Below are 24,385 nucleotides of genomic sequence, written 5' to 3'. Positions count from 1 at the left end.
AAAGAGAGAGGAAGAATCCAAAGCAGGCTCTGTGCTGGGGACCTGGGTGGCTCAGTCGGTTAAGCATCCGACTTCAACTCAGGTCATGATCTCGCAGCTTGTGAGTTCGAGCCCCGCGTTGGGCTCTGTGCTGATGGCTCAGAGCCTGGAGCCTGCTTCGGATTCTGTCTCCCTAACTCTCTGCTCCTCCCCTGTTCACACTCTGTCTCTCCCTTTCTCTCAAAAATAAAGGTTAAAAAAAAATTAAATGTTCAAAGCAGGCTCCATGCTGTCAGCACAGAGCCTGACTTGGGGCTCAAACTCATGAACCACGAGATCATGACATGAGCTGAAGTCGGATGTTTAACCGACTGAGCCACCCAGGCGCCCCTCATTGCTTATTTTAGACAAAATTAGAATCAACTTACTGAGGTTTTCCCAGCCCACAGATTTCAGTAACCTGTAAATTAAACAAGGGTGAGCAGGCTTTGTTGGTGGTGGGCACCCGAGCAGCAACAAGATAGGAACACTTTTATAAAAACTATACACTCACATAGTCACATACACACAAATGAAAACAAAGCAACCAAAAATGAATCTGGGTGTAATGAGGAAAGGGTCACTTTTCTACCTACACAACAATCTTGCCACCTCAGAGCTTGGAGATATATGCCCACCACATTATGCTCATAAGCAATGACAACCGATCACCAAAACATAGGTCATTTATTTACTCTCAAAGGGAAGTATGTAATGAAATTTAGAACATTTCTATCCAAAATGCCTGAAAGTAGAAAACCAAGAAAAAACTTACATAGAATAGCTTATTCTGCAAGGACACTGGACTAAATGAAACATCACTGTATTATAAAAATATGGCAATGTGATTTCACTTATATAAAGTTCCAAACCAGGCAACATGAAATTATAGCCTTGAAGGCTTCATCCTTAGGTTAAAGGGAAAAGAAACACAAGGCAGTGCTTGTTGTTTTTTTTTTTTATTAAATTTTTTTTCAATGTTTACTTTTGAGAGAAAGAAAGATGGAGCACGAGCAGGGGAGGGGCAGAGAGAGAGAGGGAGACACAGAATCCAAAGCAGGCTCCAGCCTCCCAGCTGTCAGCACAGAGCCCGACGTGGGGCTCAAACTCATGGATGGTAAGATCATGACCGGGGCTGAAGTCGGATACTCAACTGACTGAGCCACTCAGGTGCCCCAGGATGTGCTCATTATTTAAAAGTCAGGAGAGTAGTTTACCTTTAGGAGGGAAGGGCAGGGCTTGCAATTAGGAAGTTGCCCATGGGGATTTGTAGGGGCCAGCAATGTCCTGTTTCTTGACCTGAGTGATGATGACACGAGTGTCCAATTCACAGTAATTCAGTAGGCTGTATTTGTATGATTAAGCACACTTTTCTATATTTGTGTTATATTTCACAATAAATGTTAAAATAATTGAACTTAAAAGATAAACCTTGGGGCGCCTGGGTGGCTCAGTCGGTTGGGCGGCCGACTTCGGCTCAGGTCATGATCTCGCGGTCCGTGAGTTCGAGCCCCGCGTCGGGCTCTGTGCTGACAGCTCAGAGCCTGGAGCCTGTTTCAGATTCTGTGTCTCCCTCTCACTGACCCTCCCCTGTTCATGCTCTGTCTCTCTCTGTCTCAAAAATAAACAAAACGTTAAAAAAAAAAAAAATTAAAAAAAAAAAAAGATAAACCTTTATGACTAATAAAGTATACGATACATTTTGCTCAGGTGTGTTTCATGGATTTCCTATCATTTTATCCTCTGGGAAGCCCCTGTGAGGTAGAGAGGTGGAGAGGGCAGGCATCCTCCTCCTCCTCATTTTAAGACCGGGACCCTGGAGCTCTAGGAGTTCACTGCCTTGCCTTCGTCCTTGTAGTCAGTGGGCAAGCTAGGACTCTCACCCTTCTCTGGTATCTTCGAGTGTCCAGCTCTCCTAGCCCCCACCTCATCTTTCAGACATATTCTGGGCATAGAATATACTCCAGAGCAGGGGTGCCTGGGTGGCTTAGCCGGTTAAGTATCTGACTCTTAATTTTAGCTCTGGTCATGATCTTAGGGTGGTGAGATCGATCCCTGTGTCAGGCTCCATGCTGAGTGTGGAATGTGCTTAAGATTCTCTCTCCCTCTCTCTCTGCCTCCAACTCATGTCTTGATTGCTGTTTTTCTTTCTATAAAATAATAAAAAAAAAAAAGGGCGAGGGGGGGGGCTCCTGGGTGGCTCCTGAGTGTCTGACTCTTGATTTACGCTCAGGGCATGATCTCACCATTCCTGAGATCTAGTCACACATCGGTCGGGCTCCATGCTGTCAATGTGGAGCCTGCTGGGGATTCTGTCTCTCTCTGCCCCTTCCCCACTCATGTTCTCTCTCTCAAAATAAATAAATAAACATAAAACAATATATTGCAGAGCAGCTGTGAAGTCTGAGTGAATTTTCTCAGAAATCAGAACCTCACCTGTCACTATGTTCCACCGCAATCTTGTGCTTGCTCTGGGAATCAGTCTTGGCCTCCCTGACCATGTTAAACCAGGCCCTGAACATCTTCTTCTGAAGAAAATGTACACACAGTTTTCGTATGTCTTCCTCCAGTTCGGTCATGTACTAGGGATGAGGACAGGAATAACAGTGAGACAAATAATATCATAAAGAATTGGAACAAATAAGCAGTACAAAAGAGAATTGAAACAAACACAAAACAAAGGAAGAAAGGACACTGGAGGCAGAAGGAGAAAAAGACAACAAGGCAGCCAAGATAATATCCTCTGCAATGTATTAAACAATAATGGAACCAGAGGTGTAGAAACAATTATAAGCCTGGGATGGGGGTAGGGTTCTAGTAAAATCACTTGAGCAATTATGGGACAAGAAACAAGAAATGAGTATAAAAACAAAAGCTGATGTAATGATACATTACACTTTATAAACAGCTTATGAAACTGTGAAATGTTTTATACTAAGAATTGATTTGACATTTTCATATTCATTTCAAAGCAAGGAACTGAATTGACTATTCTATATTCTTGAAAAAACAATGATTATGGACATCTGGATTGCATCTGATTTTCTTACATGGGACTGAGCAGGGACATGTATTTAAAGCTTCCTTCCCTGTGGCCTTACCTGTAGCCAGCTCCGGATAACTCTCCTAAGCAGTATCTGGCAATAAAATTGATCAGCCCAGGCTGTCTTCCTAGCCAGGCTTTCCTGACTATACTGGAGCCAAGACAACAGGCATTTCCTCTGTAGAGCCAAAGAGTGATGTTCTTCTGCCACCTGGAGAAGTTTTTAAATGAGAAAAGGAAATTATTCCTTATATGGTTAATCATTTAAGAAAGCACAAATCACCTTAGCAAACGATGCTATAAAACACATGTAGGTAGTTGTAGAGGTAAGAATACTAAGGACATTCAGACTATGTCCTAAGAGCTTTGACCACTGACCCTTTTTTATGGGGGTTTTAGATTCACATCATGTATAGTCTTTCAGCGATGACTCCCTAAAGACCACAGTGACTGGCTGGTTATTAGGGAAATGGAATGAACCTCCAAAGCTATATTTCACTTGCACGGAGTTTTGAAGTGAGTAGCTGACATTCTCAGTTTGTTCTCCTGGAGCTTAGACAGCAACTCCATAATAAACTTCTCTAGTATGTACTTAACCACCATCTAACTGAAGAAATGCCAATACTTTCAATTAGTTTTATAGTATGAGCTGTCACCAGAATTGAAATTTAGACATTATCAATAAACCACAAAAACATTTGATAGGAAAATAACATGATGAATAATTTAATGTCTTACCAACTTAAAAGGTTCAGAGCATCATTCTATCAAAACAAACATGTAACTCAGAGTTTATGGGTTTTAAAAGGTAACTGTTACATTCTTTTAAGAGGCAGGAGGGAAAAATCCTTCTCTCTCAATCCTGTCCAGACAATTAGAAATTTTCCCAAGCCTTGTCTAGCTATCCAGCACTGTAAATGATCCAAGCGAATCTCCTGACAGTCATATTTCTTGGTCAAAATAACCATCCAGGAGGCCATTGTGGCCCTTGAGACCACTGCCTGTCCTCACTCATCCTGGCCTGGGAGCCAAAAGGCAAGGGGAGCCTCCTATTCTCCCTGATTTTTATTCTCTGGGAAAACAGAGAACCAAGAAGAAAAAGATTATCAGAAAATCCCATGGAAATTCTGAAAATGGATGTTGGAATAAATAGCATATAGCATATATGAGTTTAAGGGAAAAGCTAAATAACCCTTCTGAAAACATGTTACAAACAAGCCAGGAACTGTTGAACTGGCTTTCTTTTTTCTATCTCTTCTGGAAGCCAACTCTGCTGGGTAAAGAAGCAACCCCTTCCTTTTCCTGTCCTCCAGAACTTTTTCTTTTACTTCATTTTACTTTTTAAGTTTCAACTGGTGGTTGTTGTCTACACAAATACTCTGATTCTTACACAGTTCAAAGCAGTGCCAGACCTGGGCAGGGTTTCTGGCAGAAACGGGTGCCACACTTTAGCTTTGTAACCAATGTGCTGTGTAACTTAGAGCACGTCCGCTCTCCTCTCTAAGGCTCAGTTCTCTTATTACATATTGAAAGAGATGGAGAGGACTGCTAATGTTCTAAAATTCTACTGTCTTGTTGTGATAGACTGAATAATGGCCCCTCAGGGACAGTCATGGCCTGATTCCTGGAAATATGTTACCTTACATTGTAAAAGGGATTTTGCAAATGTGATTAAGTGAAGAATCTTAAAATGTGATTAAGTGAAGGATCTTAAATGAGATTATCCTGGATTATGTGGGAGAGCCCTAAATGTAATTCTAAGTATCCTTGTCAGAGAGAGGTTGGCGGGGAGGGGGGTCAGTATCAGGACATGTGACATGAAAGCAAGAGAGAAGAGTGATTTGAGGAGGGGGCAGTAGAATGCAGGTGGCCGCTAGAAGGTGAAAAAGGCAAGGAAACAGATACCCCCTTGGAACCACCAGAAGGAACGTGCCTTTGCCCCGCAAGTCTGATTTTAAGATAATAAATATGGGTTGTTTTAAGCCACTAAAGTTGTGGTAATTTGTTGTACCAACAATAGGAAGCTAATACTCTTGTCATAAGCTGCAGAGGTGATTCCTAAAATGTGGTGCTCAGACCACTCAGAATTTCCTGGGCTACTTTTAAAAAATGCAGATTCCCTGACACATATACCAGCCCACAACTCAGTCCTACTGAGAATACCTGGAGGGGGCACCAGGGAATGTTCATTTTTAGAAGTTCTCCAGATAAAAAGAAAACAGGTTTTACGAACAGAAAAGTTTGGAAATACTGGTTTCAGAACTGTTTTCCTATGTTTATTTTAATTGGGCTTTTCTATTTTTATTTATTTTTTAATTATTTATTTTTAAATTTATATCCAAGTTAGTTAGCATATAGTGCAACAGTGATTTCAGGAGTAGATTCCTTAATGCCCCTTACCCATTTAGCCCATCCCCCCTCCCACAACCCCTCCAGTAACCCTCTGTTTGTTCTCCATATTTAAGAGTCTCTTATGTTTTGTCCTCTTGTTTTTATATTATTCATTTATTATCACTATTATTTTTAATAATCTATTTAGGAATTTTCTATTTTTAAAGCCTATAATTGTCCTTTTGGACTCAAACTCCTATTTTTATATTCTAATAAATTTAAAAAAATTAATTTGGGGGCACCTAGGTGGCTCAGTTGGTTAAGCATCCAACTTCCACTCAGGTTATGATCTCACAGTTTATGAGTTTGGGGCTTTGTGCTGACAGCTCAGAGCTTGGAGCCTGCTTCAGATTCTGTGTCTCCCTATCTCTCTCTCTGCCCTTCCCCTATTTGTGCTCTCTCTCTCTCTCAAAAATAATAAACTTTTTTTAAAGTTTATTTATTAATTTTGAGAAAGAGAGACAGTGCAAGTGGAGGAGGGGCAGAGAGGGAGCGAGAGAGAATCCCAAGCAGGCTCTACACTGGCAGCACAGAGCCTGACATGGGGCTTGAACTCATGAAACTGAGATCATGACCTGAGCTGAAACTAAGAGTCAAATGCTTAACCAACTGAGCCACCCAGGCGCCCCAATAAATAAACTTAAAAAAATTTTTTTTTCATTTGGTTATTCACCCATAGATTCAATTTCATTTCAAAATCTTATACCTTATGTTTAAAATTTTTTAAAAATTTTAATGTCTATTTTTGAGAGAGAGAGAGAGACAGAGCATGAGCGGGGCAGGAACAGAGAGAGAGAGAGGGAGACACAGAATCTGAAGCAGGGCTCCAGGCTCTGAGCTGTCAGCACAGAGCCTGATGCAGGGCTCAAACCCACAGACTGTGAGATCATGACCTGAGCTGAAGTCAGACGCTTAACTGACTGAGCCACCCAGGAGCCTCCAAGATGTTATACCTTTTTTGGTTTAGTTTAGTAAAAAATTAGGACAAAAGAAGAGCTTATAAAAATATAAGAGTGAGTCTTTCCACTCTCTGTCTACTTTTTCTTTGTGTATTAATAATTGAAAATCTCCCCAAAATATACAAAAGCCAGGTAAAACAAAACTAGAAATTCAATTGGATAGCAAACTATCAGATATAACCAACTTATCATTTGGTAGTATATTGTAAGAAGCAAATTTCAATTCAAATTTCAAATTTCATTTCCAGATTCATTCATTCAGAAGACCAGGGAGTCAGCCCTCCTATCTCATTACAAGAAAAAGCCAAAGCAAAAAGCAATGGCTTAGGGCACAGATGGATCCTCTTGCCCTCAGGCCTGATCACCACAAACTGACTTCATCAGCAGGTCTGGAATACTCAACAGTTCCAGAACCACTGGTAAGGAGGCTGAGTGCAAAAAATCAGGGACAGAGAAAAGACAGTGGGAAGGACATCTTGGGAAGGTAGAAAGAAAGTGTGAAAGACAGGAAGAGAACAAAGAGAATGAAGAATGAATAGATTAGGTAGGGAGGAAAAAAACAGCCTAAGTCATGTGCACAGAGGTATAACCCACAGCATTACTCAATTTTGTGGGACTCTTATTATATTTGGTTTTCATAATCAAAAATGCTAGTTTTACTTTTCAGTATTAACCTGGCCAAATGTGTAAGAGTGGTCATAACTAGTATAGATTACTGTGCTTATTATTAGACAGCATTTTGAAAATAACATTTTATCCATTTTGAGCTTCTGATCATTTAGTTTAGAATGTCCTGCCCTATGTAGTGGGTAAATTTGAAGTTTCATGTTATTTGATTTTATCTATTTCTGTGTGGCAGAGTAGATTATTGTCCCTATAATAGGATTATACACCCATACTTTTTGTGTGTCATATCATAGTGCCTCCCAATGAAGTAGGAACCTTTTTCCCCCATAATGACCTTGAGTTTGGCTCTGGTACTTACTTTGGCCAATCAAATGTTAGTGGATGTGATACAAGCAGAAGCTTTGTATTGGTGTACATATTTGGGTTTAGTCTTGATACCTCAGACATCTACCAGGTAAAAGCATGGCCTAAATTACTGCTGAAGCCAGAAAGAGGCTTTGGAGAGATCTGAATGTAATCCACAACTGGGCCACAGACATGTGAGTAAGAAATAAGCCACTGATTATTGAGGGCTGTTTGTTACGCAGTTTTATTGAAGTAGAAACCTGACTAATATTCCTTATGGTAGTCATTTTCTCTTTATTAAAAACATGGCTAAAATTGAGAAAGGCCTCTCTTTATCTTACTTTGAAAGTCTTTAATAAAAAACATTTACTAATTTTGGGGCAGCTGGGTGGCTCAGTTGAGTGCCTGACTCTTGATTTTGGCTCAGGTCCGATCCCAGGGTTGTGGGATCGAGCTCTGCTTTGGGTTCTATGCTGAGCATGAAGCCTGCTTGGGATGCATGCATGCATGCATGCATTCATTCATTCATTCTCTCTCTCTCTCTCTCTCTCTCTCTCCCTCCCCCCCACTCCCTCTCTAAAACTAAAAACAAAACAAAACAAACAAACCTCACTTTGTTTCCAACTTACCCAATTACAGAAATCTTCCTCCATCTTTGAGGACCAAATCTGAGCTCTTATCCCAAATAAAGAAATACATATACTCAAATAGTAGGTCTGGAATAATATTTCTGGCTTTTAAGCACCAAACAAACAATCCTAATTGGGGGTTTATTCTATTTGAAAATTCTATTTATTCATTTTGTAATTTTGGGAGGAAGCTCGTGACACTATACCTGAATGTTTTGCTTGCTTTGCATTCTCAATCTTTTCCAAGGCTCCATGCCTTTTTTTCTTAGCAACACTCTTTCATAATGTTCTTTAGCTGTTGCTTCCAGCTGTTGGTTCCTCTTAATTCTCTTCTGCTTCTCTAGTTCTTTCTGGGAAAAATTAAAAAGTAAAACTGCTGAGGAAGGTGGTGACCTAGGAGGTACTGGACTTCCCTCTTCCCTTGGATGCACTCAGTGTATAGCCACAGATGGAGCATTTCCCTCTAAAAGAAGTCCAGAAACTAGCTGAGCGACTTCCATATCAGGTGAATGAGAGAATACCCACATCAAAGTGGGTAGGAAAGGCTGAAACACATTCTTGACTGAACCCCATCCCTGGCACTGCACCATACAACAGGAAGGGAACTCCCAACTCCGAACTTCTCTCTGAGGAATGAAGGGTTTGGACTGCACATCTAGTATTTCAACTTTTAAAACAACCAACCCAAAGGAAGGGCCCCTAAAACAACTGGCTCTGGGGGCGCCTGGGTGGCGCAGTCGGTTAAGCGTCCGACTTCAGCCAGGTCACGATCTCGCGGTCTGTGAGTTTGAGCCCCGCGTCAAGCTCTGGGCTGATGGCTCGGAGCCTGGAGCCTGTTTCTGATTCTGTGTCTCCCTCTCTCTCTGCCCCTCCCCGTTCATGCTCTGTCTCTCTCTGTCCCAAAAATAAATAAAAAACGTTGAAAAAAAAAAAAAAAAAAACTGGCTCTGAAAGCCAGTGGAGCCTGTGTCCATGAGATACACAAAACCAAGAAATGGTTCTTAATGGATGTGTGAGCACTCCCTACGGCCATCCCTGTGGGGCTCAGCCCTGAGAGAGCAGGCAAAAATGCCCATCTCCCAGTATTTCCCTGAAAGAGTTTGATGGCATACTTTATAAGCTAATTCCTGAGGGTCCAGTTTCTAATTTAGCACACATTTAGGGGTTGGCTATAGTCTTCCCCAGAGACTGAAGTTGTCTGATGGGGCCTTCCCCTGTCCTCTCCCTCTAACTCACTCCAGTGATAAAACAAGACCACCAGCATCTCTCTGGAAGGAGTGTGGATACAATCTGGTTACCCAACATTTATGACAACCACCTGAGGGATGGGACCCTGGTTTGCCCAGCTCTGAAAGCCAATGGAGCTTATATTCACAGGTCCTATAGGACTGTAACAAAGAAGCAGTTTTTAAATGGGTTTAGAAGCATCCCTCTCCCCCTGTGGCTACACACCTGGGCTCAGTGCAGAGGGAGCAGGCAAAGACACATCTCATAGTTTCTCTCAAAGGGGCTTAGTTACCTACATTTCCAGCTGCTGCCTGAGGGTACAGTTTTTAATCAGCTTGCATCCAGGTGCTGACTGAGATTCTCCCCTTTGGAACACTGACAGGTCTTGGTACAGGCTCAACTACTGGGAACTAAGAACAAAGGCAGCAGACTGAATGATCACAGAGGTCTGAGAGACAACCAAGAACCTGGGCCAAGCTGACAAGGTTCATCTCCTACATAAGACCACTCTGTTAAGACTAGGAGAGGTGGCTGCTTTATCTAATGTGCAGAGACCAAGAGCGTCAAGAAAAATAGAGAAACGGGAATATCTTTCAAACAAAGGAACAAGATGAATCTCCAGAAAGCAATCTTAATGAAATAACTGACTTGCCTAATAGACAGTTCAAAACAGTGGTTGTACAGATGCTTACTGAGGTCAGGAGAGCAATGCATGAGGAAAGACAGAATTTCTCCAAGAGATACAAAATATATTTAAAGAACAACCCCAAACATAAATCATACAGCTGAAGAATACAATAACTGAACTGAAAAAATTCAATAGAGGGGTTCAATAGTAGACTATATCAGGCAGAAGAAAGGATCAGCCAACATAAAGACAGAGCAAAGAATCGCTTAAGGCACTAATGGTACACCATCACAGGTACAAATATTTCCATTATACGGGTTCGAGAAGAAAGGAGCAGAAAGCTTATTGAAAGAAATACTGGCTGAAAACTTCCCTCACCTGGGGAGATAAACAGACATACACATCCAGGAAGCCCAAAGAATACCAAACAAAATGAATCTAAAGAGACACACACACACCAAAACACATAATTAAATTGTCAGAAGTTAAAAGACAAGGAGAGAATCTTAAAAGCATCAAGAGAAGAACAACTTGTTACATATAAGAGCACTCCCATAAGACAATCAGCCAGTTTTTCAGCCAGAAATCTAGCAGGCCAGAGATAGTGGGATGATGTATTCAAAGCGTGAAAGAAAAAAACTGCCCAACAAGAATCCTCTACTTGGCAAAGGTGTCCTTCAGAATTGGAAGGAGAGATAAAAGAGTTTTACAAACAAAAGCTGAAAGAGTTCATTACCAATAGCCCAGCCTTACAAGAAGTGTTAAAGGGACTTCTTCAAGTTGAAGTGAAGGACACTAATTAGTAACATGAAAACATATTAAATTATAAAACAATAAAATTTACTGGTAAAGGGGTGTGTGTGTGTGTGTGTGTGTGTGTGTGTGTGTGTGTGGTTTAATCCAGAATACTCTAATATTGTAATGGTGGTGGGTGAATCACTTATAACTCCAGTATAAAGGTCAGAAGACAAAAGTATTAAAAATAACTATAGTGATAATTTGTTAATGGATACTCACTATTAAGAATTGTAAATTGTGACATCAACATAAACTGGGAGCGAGAGTATAAAAATGTAGAAGTTTGTATACAAACTTAATCAGCTTAAAAGACGATTATAACTATAAGATGTTTTACGTCAGCCTTATAACCAAAAAGCATAAACCTATAGTAAGTACACAAAAAAAGATAGAGAAAGGAATCAAAGCATTCCACTACAGAGGATCATTAAATTACAAAAGAAGAAAGCAAGAGAGGAAGAAAGGAATAAAGGAACTACAAAACTACAATAAACAATATGGCAAGAGTAAGTCCACACCTATCATTTACTTTATTTATTTTTTTAAGTTTATTTATTTTGAGAGCGCATGAGCAGGGGAGGGGCAGAGAGAGAATCCCAAGCAGGCTCCACACTGTCAGTGCAGAGCCTGATGTGGGGCTTGAACTCACAAACTGTGAGATCATGACCTGAGCTGAAGTTGGATGCTTAAGTGACTGAGCCACCCACCCGGGTGCCCCTTATCAATTACCTTAAATGAACACAGACTGCAGTGCCTGGGTGGCTCAGTTAAGCATCTGACTCTTAATTTCAGTTCAGGTCATGATCTCAGGGTTATGAGACTGAGCCCTGTGTCAGGCTCTATGCTGAGCATAGAGCCTGCTTAAGATTCTCTCTCTCTTTCTCGCTGCCCCTCCCCCACTTGCACTCTCTCTAAAACAAACAAACAAAAACCTAAATGCACACAGACTAAATTGTCCAATTAAAAGCCATACAGTGGCTGAATGGATTAAAAAAACCCAGGACCCAACCATCTGCTGCCTGGGAGAGGCTCATTTCAGCTTTAAGGACACATAGAAACTAACAGTAAAGGGATGGAAAAAATATATTCCATGCAAATGCAAACGAAAGAGAGCAGGGGTAGTTATATCTACATCAGACATTAAGCCAAAATCTATAATAAAAGATAAAAAAGGTCATTATATCATGACAAAAGGGTCACTTCATTAGGAAGAATTATACTTCAGCAAAGCTGCAAAAAATAAGTAAAGATGCCATGACCCAAACACTAATGAATTTCAACAAATAACTAATTAATTTAATTTCAACATATAACTACTAAACAGTGTGCTAATCATGGTAACAGAACACTGGAGCATCATGGGAAACAACTCTGCCAAGAGGGTGGGGACAAGTTGGTCGTAAGTACTACACGAATGAATGCTGTACATATTCTTAGATATATTCAGTATTGTTCACAGATGATTTGCATGTCACTAAGTTCCCCCAAAGTAAAACATCTAGTTAGAAGAGCAATCAATATTTTCCCCTCATTATTATGGGAAATGTAGCAATACAGTCCCTTCGTTTGGATTATGGGGTAGAGATTTATATGTAAATAATACCCTATTTAAATTTAAAGATACCCTATACTCCATTTAATGCCTACAATAATATTCTTACACTGGGATTTTTAAAAACGTGATGAACAAATAAGTCCAAAAAAGAGTTAAAAATATTTGATGATCATTAGGCAGCCCTCCCTTCTCTGAGGAGGAGAAAGCTTAACCATCCGTGGTGATGCACTGAGAAAAGACACCTCCGTTCTCTTCAAAGAAGAACTGCACCCCGAGAGGCTGACTGAGGAAGATGACGGAAGCTTAATGGTTTACTGTAAAGGTATTAGGATTTCTTGTATTTCTCTTTTTAATAAAAATGAGCTATAATAAAAGTGAGAGAAAAAACTACCTTAAAAAGGTGAGTGGTAGCAACTGATACCCGTTACGAGAGTCACAAGAACAAAAGCAAAGACTTTACAGTAGTTGTCATCTATGTAGTGTAAATATAAAAATATTGAATTTAAGCTTCTTTTTCTACCCTCCCCCCCCCCCAATTTCACTTGAGGAAAAGTGTGCTGAATTAGCTGATTCTGACAAGCTGCTTCATTGCTGAGTCTTATGCAAGAAAAAAAAAATGAGAGAAGCAAGTGGAACATTTCTAATATGGAAGGGAGATTTGTCCTGATCTTCCATTCCAAACTACCGGTTTCAGTACAAATTCCTCAAGATGAAATGTCCACATTCTCTAAATCACTAACATAAAATTATCTTTATAATCTTTATTCCAGACACTTGAGATATTGAACTGAATGGTCAGAAATAAAAATCATTTATAAGAATTTTCTTAATGAGTAACAAGGAGTAGCTGAGGGTTATGTGGGGAGGAAAACAGAAAAGTAGCCATTTTCACATCCACTGAAATGTCCCTGCAGCATTGAGATGGCAGTTGCAACTTACGGACAGTAATTCAACACAGACAATAAGCCTTTGGAGAAATCCTCAGTCTCACCAACCCTGTTCACACACACACCTAAGTTATGGTGTAAATATTTTCCTAGAATTACAACTCTATGGCTGATGTTGTAGGTTCAAAAGAAAACCCATTTTTGGATGGAGCAGGGAAAATGAGTCTTTATTACTTTTTCTTTTCAAATTTTTGTTTAAATTCTAATTAGTTAACATACAGTGCAATATTGGCTTCAGGAGTAGAATTCAGTGATTCATCACTTACATACGACTCCCAGTGGTCATCAATAACAAGTGGCCTCCTAATACCCATCACCCATGTAGCCCATCCCCTACCCACCTCCCTCCACCAACCCTCAGTTTGTTCTCTATTCTTAAGAGTCTCTTATGGTTTGTTTCTCCTTTTTTTCCTCCTCCCATATGTTCATCTGTTTTGTTTCTTAAATTCCACAAGAGTGAAATCATAACAGTATTTGTCTTTCTTTGACTTATTTCGCTTAGCATAATACACCCTAGTTCCTTCCACATCGTTGCAAATTAAAATAGCCTTCTTTGAAGTTTACTTTTCGATGAAAAAAATAGAAAAACATTTAATAGAAAGCTGCTTGAGCCAAAATTCGGTTTCCACAGCAAATTATTTAAATATATATTTTACCTCTTGATTAAGGATTCCTCAAGAGTTCACTGTATTTCATTAATATTACCATATTTTCCATTTCCTGTACATAAAACAAAGGATTACATGAAATGATGGTGTCTGCTTTGAGATGGCACTTATATTGGGGTTTCATATAGCATAGTTCACTCAGGCTAAGAAGGGATAAAAAATTAGGGCATCCTTCTGATTTAAATTATTCAACAAGTGATGTGCAAAAAATAAGACTAATCTGAACGTGTATATGTGCATGTGTATATTTCTCCACCACTACTACTTTGAAAGACCAGGAATTACAGCAAGAATTAAGAAGACTACAGGGCAGTCAACACCATTCCCAAACTCTCTGCCTTCTGTCCACTATAAGCCACCCTTTCATTGTGTTCTGGCACATATTCTGGAACATTTATATACTCCTATAATTTATACCCTTTGCTCTCTGGTATCATGAATTTCTCCCTCACTACTGCATCATTCCCATTGCTATGCAACTATGTACATGTAACTCCCATCTTTAGAAAATAAGGCAGAAAAAACAATCACCAGCCATGACAGAATCTTCTTTGATCCCATGTGACCCCGATTATACTCATAGTCATGAATGAGCTCCATCTTGCCAAATCAAAGAGTCTGTCCTCCTTTTAATTGAACTCAGCACTATTTAGTACAGTTAACTACCATCAACCCCTTTCCAGAAATGGTTTTTCTCTCAGCTTTTTTGACAAAAATTTCTTCTGGTTCTCTTTCTACCTCATTAGCTTCTCATCCTCAGTAATTATTTATACACTCTAGGACTTGGTCTTGAACCCTTATATTTCTTCTCCATCCAATCTCCAAAGCTGATTTCATCCATTCCCAGAGCATTAATAACATGCTCTGACATGTTATTGACTTTCACGTTCCTTACTACAATCTTCATATCCAGGCTTATATATTCAGCTATTTGATACATTCAGTTGGATGTGTAATAGGTATCTCACATTTAACATGCCCCTACTGGACCTTGCAGAAGCCTCCTTAGCATCTTACAGCTCAAATATCACCTCCTCAGAGAAGCCTTTCCATCTTGCTTCCCTCATTCCCCCATTTTACCTCTCCCTCCCTACTTCTTTGTTACCTTGTTTACTTCCTATTCTCCCCAGGTAGCATATAATCTTTGCGAGGGCAGAAGTGTTGTCTATCTTCTCCATTGCTCTATTCTAATACCTAGAATGATGCCTAGCACATAGTAGAGGCTCTATAGATACTTGTTTAGTGAACAAATATGCTTGTTACACAATTATGGAAGACTTCAAATCTTGTCTGGTCTTCTCTGATAAATTTATCTTTTCAACCAAAAACTTCATCAACTGTCTATTAATCAAAAACATATTTATATATCCATAAAAGTTACTGCCTGATAAATATTACTAGAAAGTAAGCTTTTCAGAAAAATGGACAATGGGATATTAAAGTTTAGATTTTTTTCTTTTTTATAATTTTTAAAAAATGTGTATTTTTGAGAGAGAGAGAGAGAGAGAGAGAGAGAGAGAGTGTATGCATGAGCGGGGAAGGGGCAGAGAGGGAGACAGGGAGACACAGAATCCAAAGCAGTCTCCAGGCTCTGAGCTGTCAGCACAGAGCCCAATGTGGGGCTAGAACTCATGAGCTGTGAGATCATGTCCTGAGCTGAAGTTGGATGCTTAACTGACTGAGCCACTCAGGCACCCCTAGATTTTTATTTTCAAAAGGTCACTGAATGAGACCCACAAGTGGCCATCATACTGCTACATCTGACAAGCTACCCTGTCAGGGACACAGAAACACTAAGCCACCATCACTTGGATCATCAATGAATGACCATGCTGTCCCAGGTCATACTTCCTGCCATAGCTACAGTGGCCTCCTCTGAAGAATGCAGAATTTCTAGCACCAGCTAAAATGTAGGTAACAAGGTCGGCCCTTTCAGAAAGGGCAGTCATGTCTTAACCCTGAACCATTTCTTTCTGAATATACAGGACAAATTTGTCATGGGCTTATCCCTAAGGAATTGTTTTAGTTCCTTTATCCTGAAACATGTCAAAGGACTTATCTTGTATTTCTTATCCAAAGAAATACATGAGACTGCCCCAGAAACCTTCTCTACCATATCAACAGTAGGGTTGCTCATCTATGTAATTAGAAAATATGGTACCTCATACTGTAAACAGATAATAAGAAAAAAAAAATCCCAACTAGAAGAAGAGAAGCAGGCTCCCATCAAATACATCCAGTATGTGACTGATTCAGAGAAGTCATAGCAGGCACTAGTTCAGAAATGTCATTATCTTTTTGTCCAGAGGAATAATGCTGCCATGGCCTTGGTGGTTGCTTACTAGGAATGGCTGTATCAAGTACACAAGGAGGTAAAGAATTGCCTGTGCAGAATATGATGCATCAGAAGGAAAAAGACCTAATGATAAACTGGGTAGAGAAATACACTGTGGAGAGCATGACTGCCCAGAAGCAAAGGAGACAACTGTCAAATGTATTTTAGATCTGAAGCTGCTTGCAAAGAAAGCTCAAACACAGTTTGAACATGCATCTATCTTTATTGAAACAGCTATAGTAGATTTACTAAATGGAAACTAGTCTATATGACACATCTCTTGGTCTACCATTTTGGACTAATGTTATATTTTATCTGCAGGTCATAGTGATAGGGAGGTTCCCACCTTTTTGCAGGCTTTTGCTCTAGGAACTCCACCAGGCTGTCACAGAGAGAATCGAGGGAATCCAGATAAAGTTCCTACCATGGTTCTGGCTCAGGGAGAGTAACAGCAGTCACTGTGAAATCTGCCCAAACCATTCTCCCTTGGGAAACAAAGCCTTCATCTGCAAGTGGCCCTACTTCAGTGTACTAGTGGACTGCTACTGCAGCTGGGGGGAAGAGAGCTCTGCCCAGACTTGCCCCCCATATCTCACCTAAGTGGAGGGGGAACCTCACACAGGCAAAGGCTTTAAGGTTACAGACTGAGCTAGCGGATACCGAAAGGGAAGAGTAAACAATGAGAATGCTATATTTGTATGTACATAAGATTTTTCATATTGAAGAAAGTCAAGTATCTACCAAAGTGCCCAAAGTGATGGTGTTAGGAAGTGGGGCCTTTGGGTGCTTAGGTCATGAGGGTGGAGCCCTCAGAATGGGATGTGCTGTCATAAAAGAGACCCCACAAAGCTCCCTAGCTCTTTCCACTACGTGAAGACACAGCAAAAAGTTAGAAAAACTGGAAAAATCGGTGAAATCTGATTTCACAAAGCTCCCTAGCTCTTTCCACTACGTGAAGACACAGCAAAAAAGTTAGAAAAACTGGAAAAATCAGTGAAATCTGAATAATGTCTGGTGTTAATAGTAATGTAATAATGTTGGTTTCTTAGCTTTGACAAACGTACCATGGTAATATAAGATGGTAACATTAAAGGAGAAACTGAAACTAAGTGAGGGTTGTAGGAAATCTCCCTGTACTACCTTTGCAACTTTTTTGTAAGCCTAAATTATCCAAAAGAAAAAGTTTATTTTTTAAAAATGATGGGTATTAAGGAGGGTACTTGTGATGAGCACTCGGTGTTGTATGGTAAGTGATGAGTCACTAAATTCTACACTTGAAACAAATATGTTAACATTTTAGTAGTAATGCTCTATGTTAACTAACTTAATTTAAAAACTTAAAAAATGACCTTCAGCATATAATAGGTTTTGAAGAATTGTGAATGACAAGTGAAAAAACTCATGATAGACTCTGAAATGCAAAAAAGGAGCTTAAAAGCTACATACACCGCCCCTTCCCCCACCCCAGGTTATCAGTCTATTACGAGAGAGATGCTTAGAGAAAAAGAAGTAAATATACTAAGGTATTAAATAGTTACCTCTTAGTGCTGAGCTCATAGATTTAAAAAAAGGTTTTTTTTGGTATTCTCAAATGTTCTGCAATGAACAGTAATATAAGATGTATTGACTTTGTATCATTGTGTTTAAGTATTTTTAATTTTACATCACGGTATTTAAGTTATGGGACAGCAACAAGAAGAGTAAACATCACTCAACAACTTTACTTCCTCTTCTGGGGAAGGAGCTAGTATGCTTTCACTTGTACGCAGGATAGTTGTATCAAGTTAAGCAGAATTATGATCTTGTTGTTGTCTTTATTTGGAGATCAAGTGTGAGTTAAGAAGATATGTATGGATGCCAAGTTGATAAGGGGTAGACTTGTTAATTTTATGTGTTAACTTGAATGTGCCACAGGATGCCTACATGAAACATTTAGGGGTGTGTCTGTGAATGTGTTTTGGGATGAGATTAGCATTTGAATCTATGGACTTTGTAGACTGTCCTCCCAAATGTCCAAATGGCATTGTCCAAGGAATAATTTGTCTCTTTTTTCTTTCTGGCTGCCTGCTTGAGATGGGACATTGGTCTTGTCCTGCTCCTAATGTGGAATCTATACCATCAATTATCCTGGTCAACAGGCCTTCAGACTCAGACTGGAATTACATTGCTGGCTTTTCTGGGTCTACAGTTTGCAGATGGCAGACTGTGGGACTTCTCAATCTCTATAATCATGTGAGCCAATTCCTCATAATAAATCTCTTCCTTATACATATATCTTATTGCTTCCATTTCTCTGTAGAATCATGACTAATACAATTTCCAATTTGAATCTCTTTCCTACAAAAAGATCTATAATATCCCCCAAATCTTAATACGTCTTGCCTTGTATGACTCTCTTGATCTCCTTTGGACTTTGAGGCACAAGACAGCAGCATATGCTGGACTACATTGTATGACAGGTGTGCAATTTTAGGCCTTATCTTTCCAACCAGAATTTAATAATCTTGAAAGTAAAAGTTTCAGCTCTTATTTCTTCTGTGTGTATTTTCCTCCATTTGTTCACTTATTTGTTCATTCATCTATTCACTCATTCAACACACTTGCTGAGTTCCTACTATATGCCTACTATACTGCTAACCAAAACAACAGTGAGCAGCACCAGACTGCTCCCTTTATTCTCAAGGAGATTTCAGTTTAGTTGGGGATGCTGAAATCAGTAAGACAACCACAAAACATATGCTTAATTACAAGCCCTGGTAATGCTTTGAAGAAAACACATTCCAGAGTCCATTAAGGGGAACTTAACTTAACCTTGGGTGGAGAAGAGAGTGTACAAGGCAAGAAAGGCTAATCTGGAAGAAGTTCTGTTTAAGCTGAAGAATGAGCAGGTTTTCACTAACTAAGGTAGAAAAAAAAGGGTAGAGGTGTGAAAAGAGTGTTCTGGTTGGAAGTTCTGGGATGGAGAAGGTGCAGAGGGCCACAGTAATGCACACAATAGGCTTTAAGAGACAGGTGCTATGTATGGCTGACCAAACATTTGCTACAAACCATTTTCTGCAGTCTCTTCTCTTCTTGTTTTTTCTTAAGCTGAGCTTCCTTTTCTTCTGCTTCCCTCTTCTGACGGTCCTCCTCTTGGGCCTTTAACTGGGCCTAATCAACATTAGAGTCAGTAAACAATAAGAATGCTATATTTGTATGGACATAAGATTTCATATTGAAGAAAGTCAAGTATCTACCAAAGTGCCCGCTCTGTCCCTGGAAGAAGCCTATACTTCATGATAAAAGTAGAAAACCCAACAAATAGGTGATCACTTGTCTAACTTAAAAGTGTCTCCAAAATAATTATCTTCTACTTGGGAAGGTGATACTAAGCAAGAAGAGGACATTACTTTTTCAGTAAAAAATAATTACTTTTTAGTTATTCTCACCTGTGAAACACTAAGTCCAAACTCTATAAAGTGTCGGAAATTTCTTTCATTTCACACTCAAACCCCCCCCCAAACTGTTGGAACTATTTATTTTTTCTTACTAGGTACAAAATTTACTTTTGACAGTCTAGGTCACAACTCTGTATGACAGGAACTACTCACCTTTGCAGCTTACCAGATCAGACATCTAAATCTAAATGTGCAGATCTTCCCAATTGCTGGCTCTCATCAACTTTTATAACATTTCCTTCCTGCTACACTAATGGTGTTTCTGTTTTTTACCTTTGTTTTCCTAAAATTTTCAGAGTTCAGGCCAGTGGGTAAAAAGCCATTTCTAAAGTTGACCTAGCTCTCTTGTCTCAAAACACTTAAACAAGCTGTTTTTTGTTTAAAAAAAATGAGGATCATTTTTTTTTTTTTTAAATAAAGACCTATACGAATCTTTTTTCTTGCCTGGGGTTTCATTCTTGATTTACCAGTTTCTCCTCTTCTTGTTTTTTCTTCCTCTCTGCCAAGATCCGCCTACGTTCAGCTCGCTGAACTGCTCTCTCTTCCATGGCTAGAAAATAGTAACAGAGCTCTGATATAAAAAATATAAGGAACATTGCAAAAGAAATGTCTCCACATTTTATAGCAAAATTTAGTGTTACTGTTAGGGTTTTCTTGCCGGTTGGGTGTTTACAATCTCAGAAACATTTATTTATTTGTTGGTAAATATATAAATAAAAAATTCATATAAAATAGAAGTTGTAGTTGCTATTTATAAATATATGAGTATATATGTGTTACTTATATACCCCGTACAAGTTAAAGACCTAAAATCCTATCCTCAGCAGTGATGAACAATTTGCAAATTGTTTTTTTGTTTACTTTTCTATTAGAATAAATGTTTACTGATTTAAATAAGATAATGTGCCTTGATGATACTTTTCTTAATGAAACCCAGAAACCAGAATTCTTTTTTAAGTAGGCTTCACGCCCAGCATGGAGCCCAACGCGGGGCTTGAACTCATGACCCTGAGATCAAGAGTCGGGCGCTTAACCGACTGAGCCACCCAGGTGCCTCCAGAAACCAGAATTTTAATTTGATCATTTCTTTAACGAATGTAGAAAACTTTAAATACATCTGACACAGACTTTGACAGTACAATCAGTCTTCAAATCCCATTGGGTCTGCTATTTTTTCCCTAAGTCACTACACTACATACATACATGTAACTATGTCTGTAGGTGAAACAACAACAACAAACTGAAGTTTGGGGTCACGATGAATATATTAAAATCTAGTTTTAAGGCATGAATAGATATCCAGATGGGCAGAAAATGGAATTGTACTAGGCATTTAGAGAACTGGCATCTGAGTGAATTCAAGTGTCAGACTCCTGTGCTTGACAGTCTATTAAATATCGATCCAAAAGAAGCAAATGTGCAAGATGGTCTGATAATATGACTCTGTCATCAGTTGGGCTTTTACAGGAAGATGGGCACGGGTGGGAGGAGTATCAAGTTCTGCCCACCTAAGTCAGCCAAGTTACTTTTGGTTCCTTGTGCCGTGATAGGAAAAATTTAAGTCCAACTTTCAAGAATTAATAAACAAAAAACTCACCAGGCTATTTCTTACAGATATTAAGTGTCTGCTTTCCTAGAAAAAGAATAGTGGGAAAGCTGCAGATGGCGGCAGTGAGGCTGTCTTCAAGGAGGCAGAAATAGACTAGAGGATTAAAGCAAGAGCCCTGAGGAGCAGAGTCTCTGGTAATAAGCGCTTTCCCCATGTTTTCTAGAGCGAATCATTAAAGACTACTTGAAAAGGAGCCTGCAGTTCTAAAATATGATAACCGCTTGATCCAAACAATAATTTTTTAAAAACAAGCACACTGAACTAGGCATTTCCTGACCATCCTCAGGGGTAGACAAAGATGGCATAGATTGCTGTCCTGGCAAAGAGTCAATGCAAAGCCTGCTACTTTCTTCATGAAAAGGAAGGACTTCAGGCACAGCGTGCCTTCAGGTGACGTCACTTCTTATTAGGGCAACTATCTTGCCACAGGTGAAAAATCAGATTTACAAACCACAATATAACTGAACTGCTAATGTGCCTACCTCTATATACAAACATATACAGTGCATGACTGAGTATTCAGTAAAAAAATTAGCAGATTCACTAGGTGGAGAATGCTTTTCTTCTCATAGCATTATTTGGTTTAAATAATGATTACCACATGCATCAAAATGTTATTATCACCATCAAGGTACAACTCATTATAAGATGATGTAGTAACTTGATGTGGATTGCTGTAAATGGATCAATATTTTAAGGTTAACAAAGTATAATGTCAGGTGATCTTTATCAGTGTTTGTTGTTAGCAGTTACTCAGAGTTTTCTCATTAGTGTAACTGTCCCATTTTTTTCCCACAGTCCAAATCTCATATTGCAGAAAGATGATGCATCTTTCAGTTTGTTTTTGTTCTTTTTGTATTGGTTGGGAAGGCCAAAAAGTTTGGCAGAAGGGGCAGGAAAAAAGCCGTGGAACTCTCTGGTGCACTGGTCTCCTCACATCTTTGACCAGGTTCTGCCAAGTCTCAAAACCCAGGAGTTGCTGGGATTCAGTCCCAGCATATCCTATTTCAGGAAGGAAGATAACCCCCACCAGACCACCACCAAGACCGCCCTGCCTTTCAGTATGGGGTGGGGTGCCATCAGCTGCCTTGGGTTCCTTCTGGCTCCAGAGAGAGAATTTTGGGAGTCACTTCTACTACCATCAGTTCCAGGGGAAGCAACAGGCGAGCTGGGGGTTAAAAAAAAAAAAAAAAAAGGAAAGAATTCAGACCAATAACCAGCATTGTTCAAAACTCTTGAGCCTGAGGAACTCAAAGCATTTCACAAATTTTCATTAATCTTTACTCTCTAAGATAACTGCATATTATACCCACTCGATAAATTGGTGTGAGGAGGCATGGGAAGGTTGAGTGACTGTCCTCAGTCTGCAAGGTGAGTCAGGTGCTCAGACTCCCATCCCAGGGCTTCAAATCAATAGGTATCTATTACCCACTTCTTATCCTACCATTTATCACATGTATTGAGTATGTCACAAGCATGTCTGAAACCACTTTTGAGAAATCTGGATTCTTATTTCAGGCTCAAAGATGTTTACTTTTATCCAAACCAACTACACATTTAACCTAGGTATCTAGCCAGTCCAGGGGATGCTCTATTTGCACCTGATATTGTCCAACCTGGCTTCTCAGGACTAAACATAATCAGAAACCCAGAAATCAAGTTAGAGTAAGCAAGGAAGCATTATTCTCTTTTACTGGTATAGCAACAGGGCTCCTCAGACAAAGACAGCCACAACACAAATGCTAACTATACAACTCATAGGTCGCTAGTGGCCTCAAATATCTATGAGAAAGGGGCTTCTTTCTTTTGAGAGTACACAATAAAAGAAAGGGAGAGATCATGGAGTCTGGAAGCTGGGCAAAGAAGTTCAGGGGCCTCTCAAACACTAGGTGAAAAAACCCAAATCATGAGTCCAAAGAGTGTTCTGATATAATGGACATACTTTGGAAGCACCTGGCAGGTTCTTTTAGGTTCTTTTCCTCTGGGGTTTGACAGCTGGCAGCTCTGTGCATCTGTGACTGCTGCAGCCCTCTCTGCTGCCCACCGAGCCTCTGCTAACCGCTGGCTTTCCTTCAGCTCTAGAATTGTTTTCTGCTGTTCCTGAAGTTTCTTCTTTTGCTTTTCAATCAATTGTTGCTGGAAGACATGGCGGTTATGGAAATGACCCATGCACATGGATTCTGCTTTCTGGCTGGTGGTTCTGATGATCTTGTTGCTGCCAGGCTGTTGGGACGGCTCAACATCCTGAGTCTCGTGCTGCTTATTGTCATATGTGTTCAAAGGGACATGCTGGAAGGGAAAATGCAAGCTGCTCTTTGTTGGTCTTCCTAGGTGGGGGCTGGGCATGCAATCACTGCTCCCTGAGGGAGGCTTTTCCCACAAAGGCGGCCCACCAGTCACCTGAGAAAGAAGGAGCATGTTACAGTTCAGCTATTTAAAGGACTATGTTGAAGAGATCCAACCTCATCTAGTCAGCCTTGTTTGGTTCAATGGCACAACTGCCCTGTGCTCTTGGCCTGGCTATCTCAGAGGCTACCAGCCGTAGATCTGTGAGCTGTTCTCAGAATGTGCACTGCTGCTCACCATGGAAACTAGGTGGGCGAGTGGCTACAGTTGTACAAACCATTGCCGTGGGCCAGAACATTTACAATAAGAAAACTGTGCTCTTAGAAATTTCTAATTTGGATAGTTCATTTGTCAATTAGGCAGGATTATTCCAGATATATATTACAGGAATTTTAATCTGCATGAATTAACTCTGAATTTTGTGGCAAAGGATATACTCTCCGTCAAGAATGTTTGAAAACTGGGACACCTGGGTAGCTCAGTCGGTTGAGCATCCGACTTTGGCTCAGGTCATGATCTCGTGGTTCATGGGTCTGAGCCCGCGAGGGGCTCTGTGCTGACAGCTCAGAGCCTGGAGCCTGCTTCGGATTCTGTGTCTCCCTGTCTCTGTCTCTCCCCCACTTGTGCTCTCTCTCTCTCTCTCTAAAAAATAAAGAAATAAACTTTCAGAAAAAAATTAAATGAAAAAGAATGTTTGAAAACTAGCAAATACCTTTACAAATGAATAATAGCTCTGTTCTCTCAATGTCCCTCTTGCCACAAATAAATTAATCACAGGGTATGTATGTATGTTATTTATTCACCTATTCATTCATTCATTTTC

At 39.9% G+C, this 24,385-nt stretch overlaps 1 protein-coding gene, 1 long non-coding RNA gene and 1 pseudogene across 5 annotated transcripts in view; 2 read left to right on the top strand and 1 right to left on the bottom strand.

Annotated features, from left to right (window-relative positions):
* Positions 1–24,385, bottom strand: part of CCDC191 (coiled-coil domain containing 191) — a 90,934-nt gene that overhangs the window by 13,560 nt on the left and 52,989 nt on the right. For 3 of the 4 annotated variants that reach the window (XM_058731351.1, XM_058731352.1, XM_058731353.1), the window contains 7 exons: positions 23,159–23,616; positions 22,272–22,384; positions 20,075–20,157; positions 19,219–19,320; positions 8,219–8,362; positions 3,120–3,272; positions 2,455–2,600 (listed from right to left, as the gene is read on the bottom strand). In XM_058731351.1, the coding sequence (XP_058587334.1) occupies positions 2,455–2,600; positions 3,120–3,272; positions 8,219–8,362; positions 19,219–19,320; positions 20,075–20,157; positions 22,272–22,384; positions 23,159–23,616 (1,199 nt within the window). Of the gene's footprint in view, positions 1–2,454; positions 2,601–3,119; positions 3,273–8,218; positions 8,363–13,823; positions 13,888–19,218; positions 19,321–20,074; positions 20,158–22,271; positions 22,385–23,158; positions 23,617–24,385 lie in introns of those variants that run through there. The other variant, XM_058731354.1, reaches the window with a different exon arrangement.
* On the top strand, positions 3,270–10,710 carry LOC131512535 (uncharacterized). Its single transcript, XR_009262173.1, has 2 exons — positions 3,270–6,830; positions 9,622–10,710. It is a non-coding gene; the product is annotated as an uncharacterized LOC131512535 (long non-coding RNA).
* On the top strand, positions 10,779–17,085 carry LOC131512529 (ATP synthase F(0) complex subunit B1, mitochondrial-like; annotated as a pseudogene).

The sequence above is a fragment of the Neofelis nebulosa genome, chromosome 5, assembly GCF_028018385.1.
Source record: "Neofelis nebulosa isolate mNeoNeb1 chromosome 5, mNeoNeb1.pri, whole genome shotgun sequence".
Taxonomy (NCBI): domain Eukaryota; kingdom Metazoa; phylum Chordata; class Mammalia; order Carnivora; family Felidae; genus Neofelis; species Neofelis nebulosa.
The sequence above is the reverse complement of the archived record's forward strand: the minus strand, read 5'-3'. Positions and strand labels throughout refer to the sequence as shown.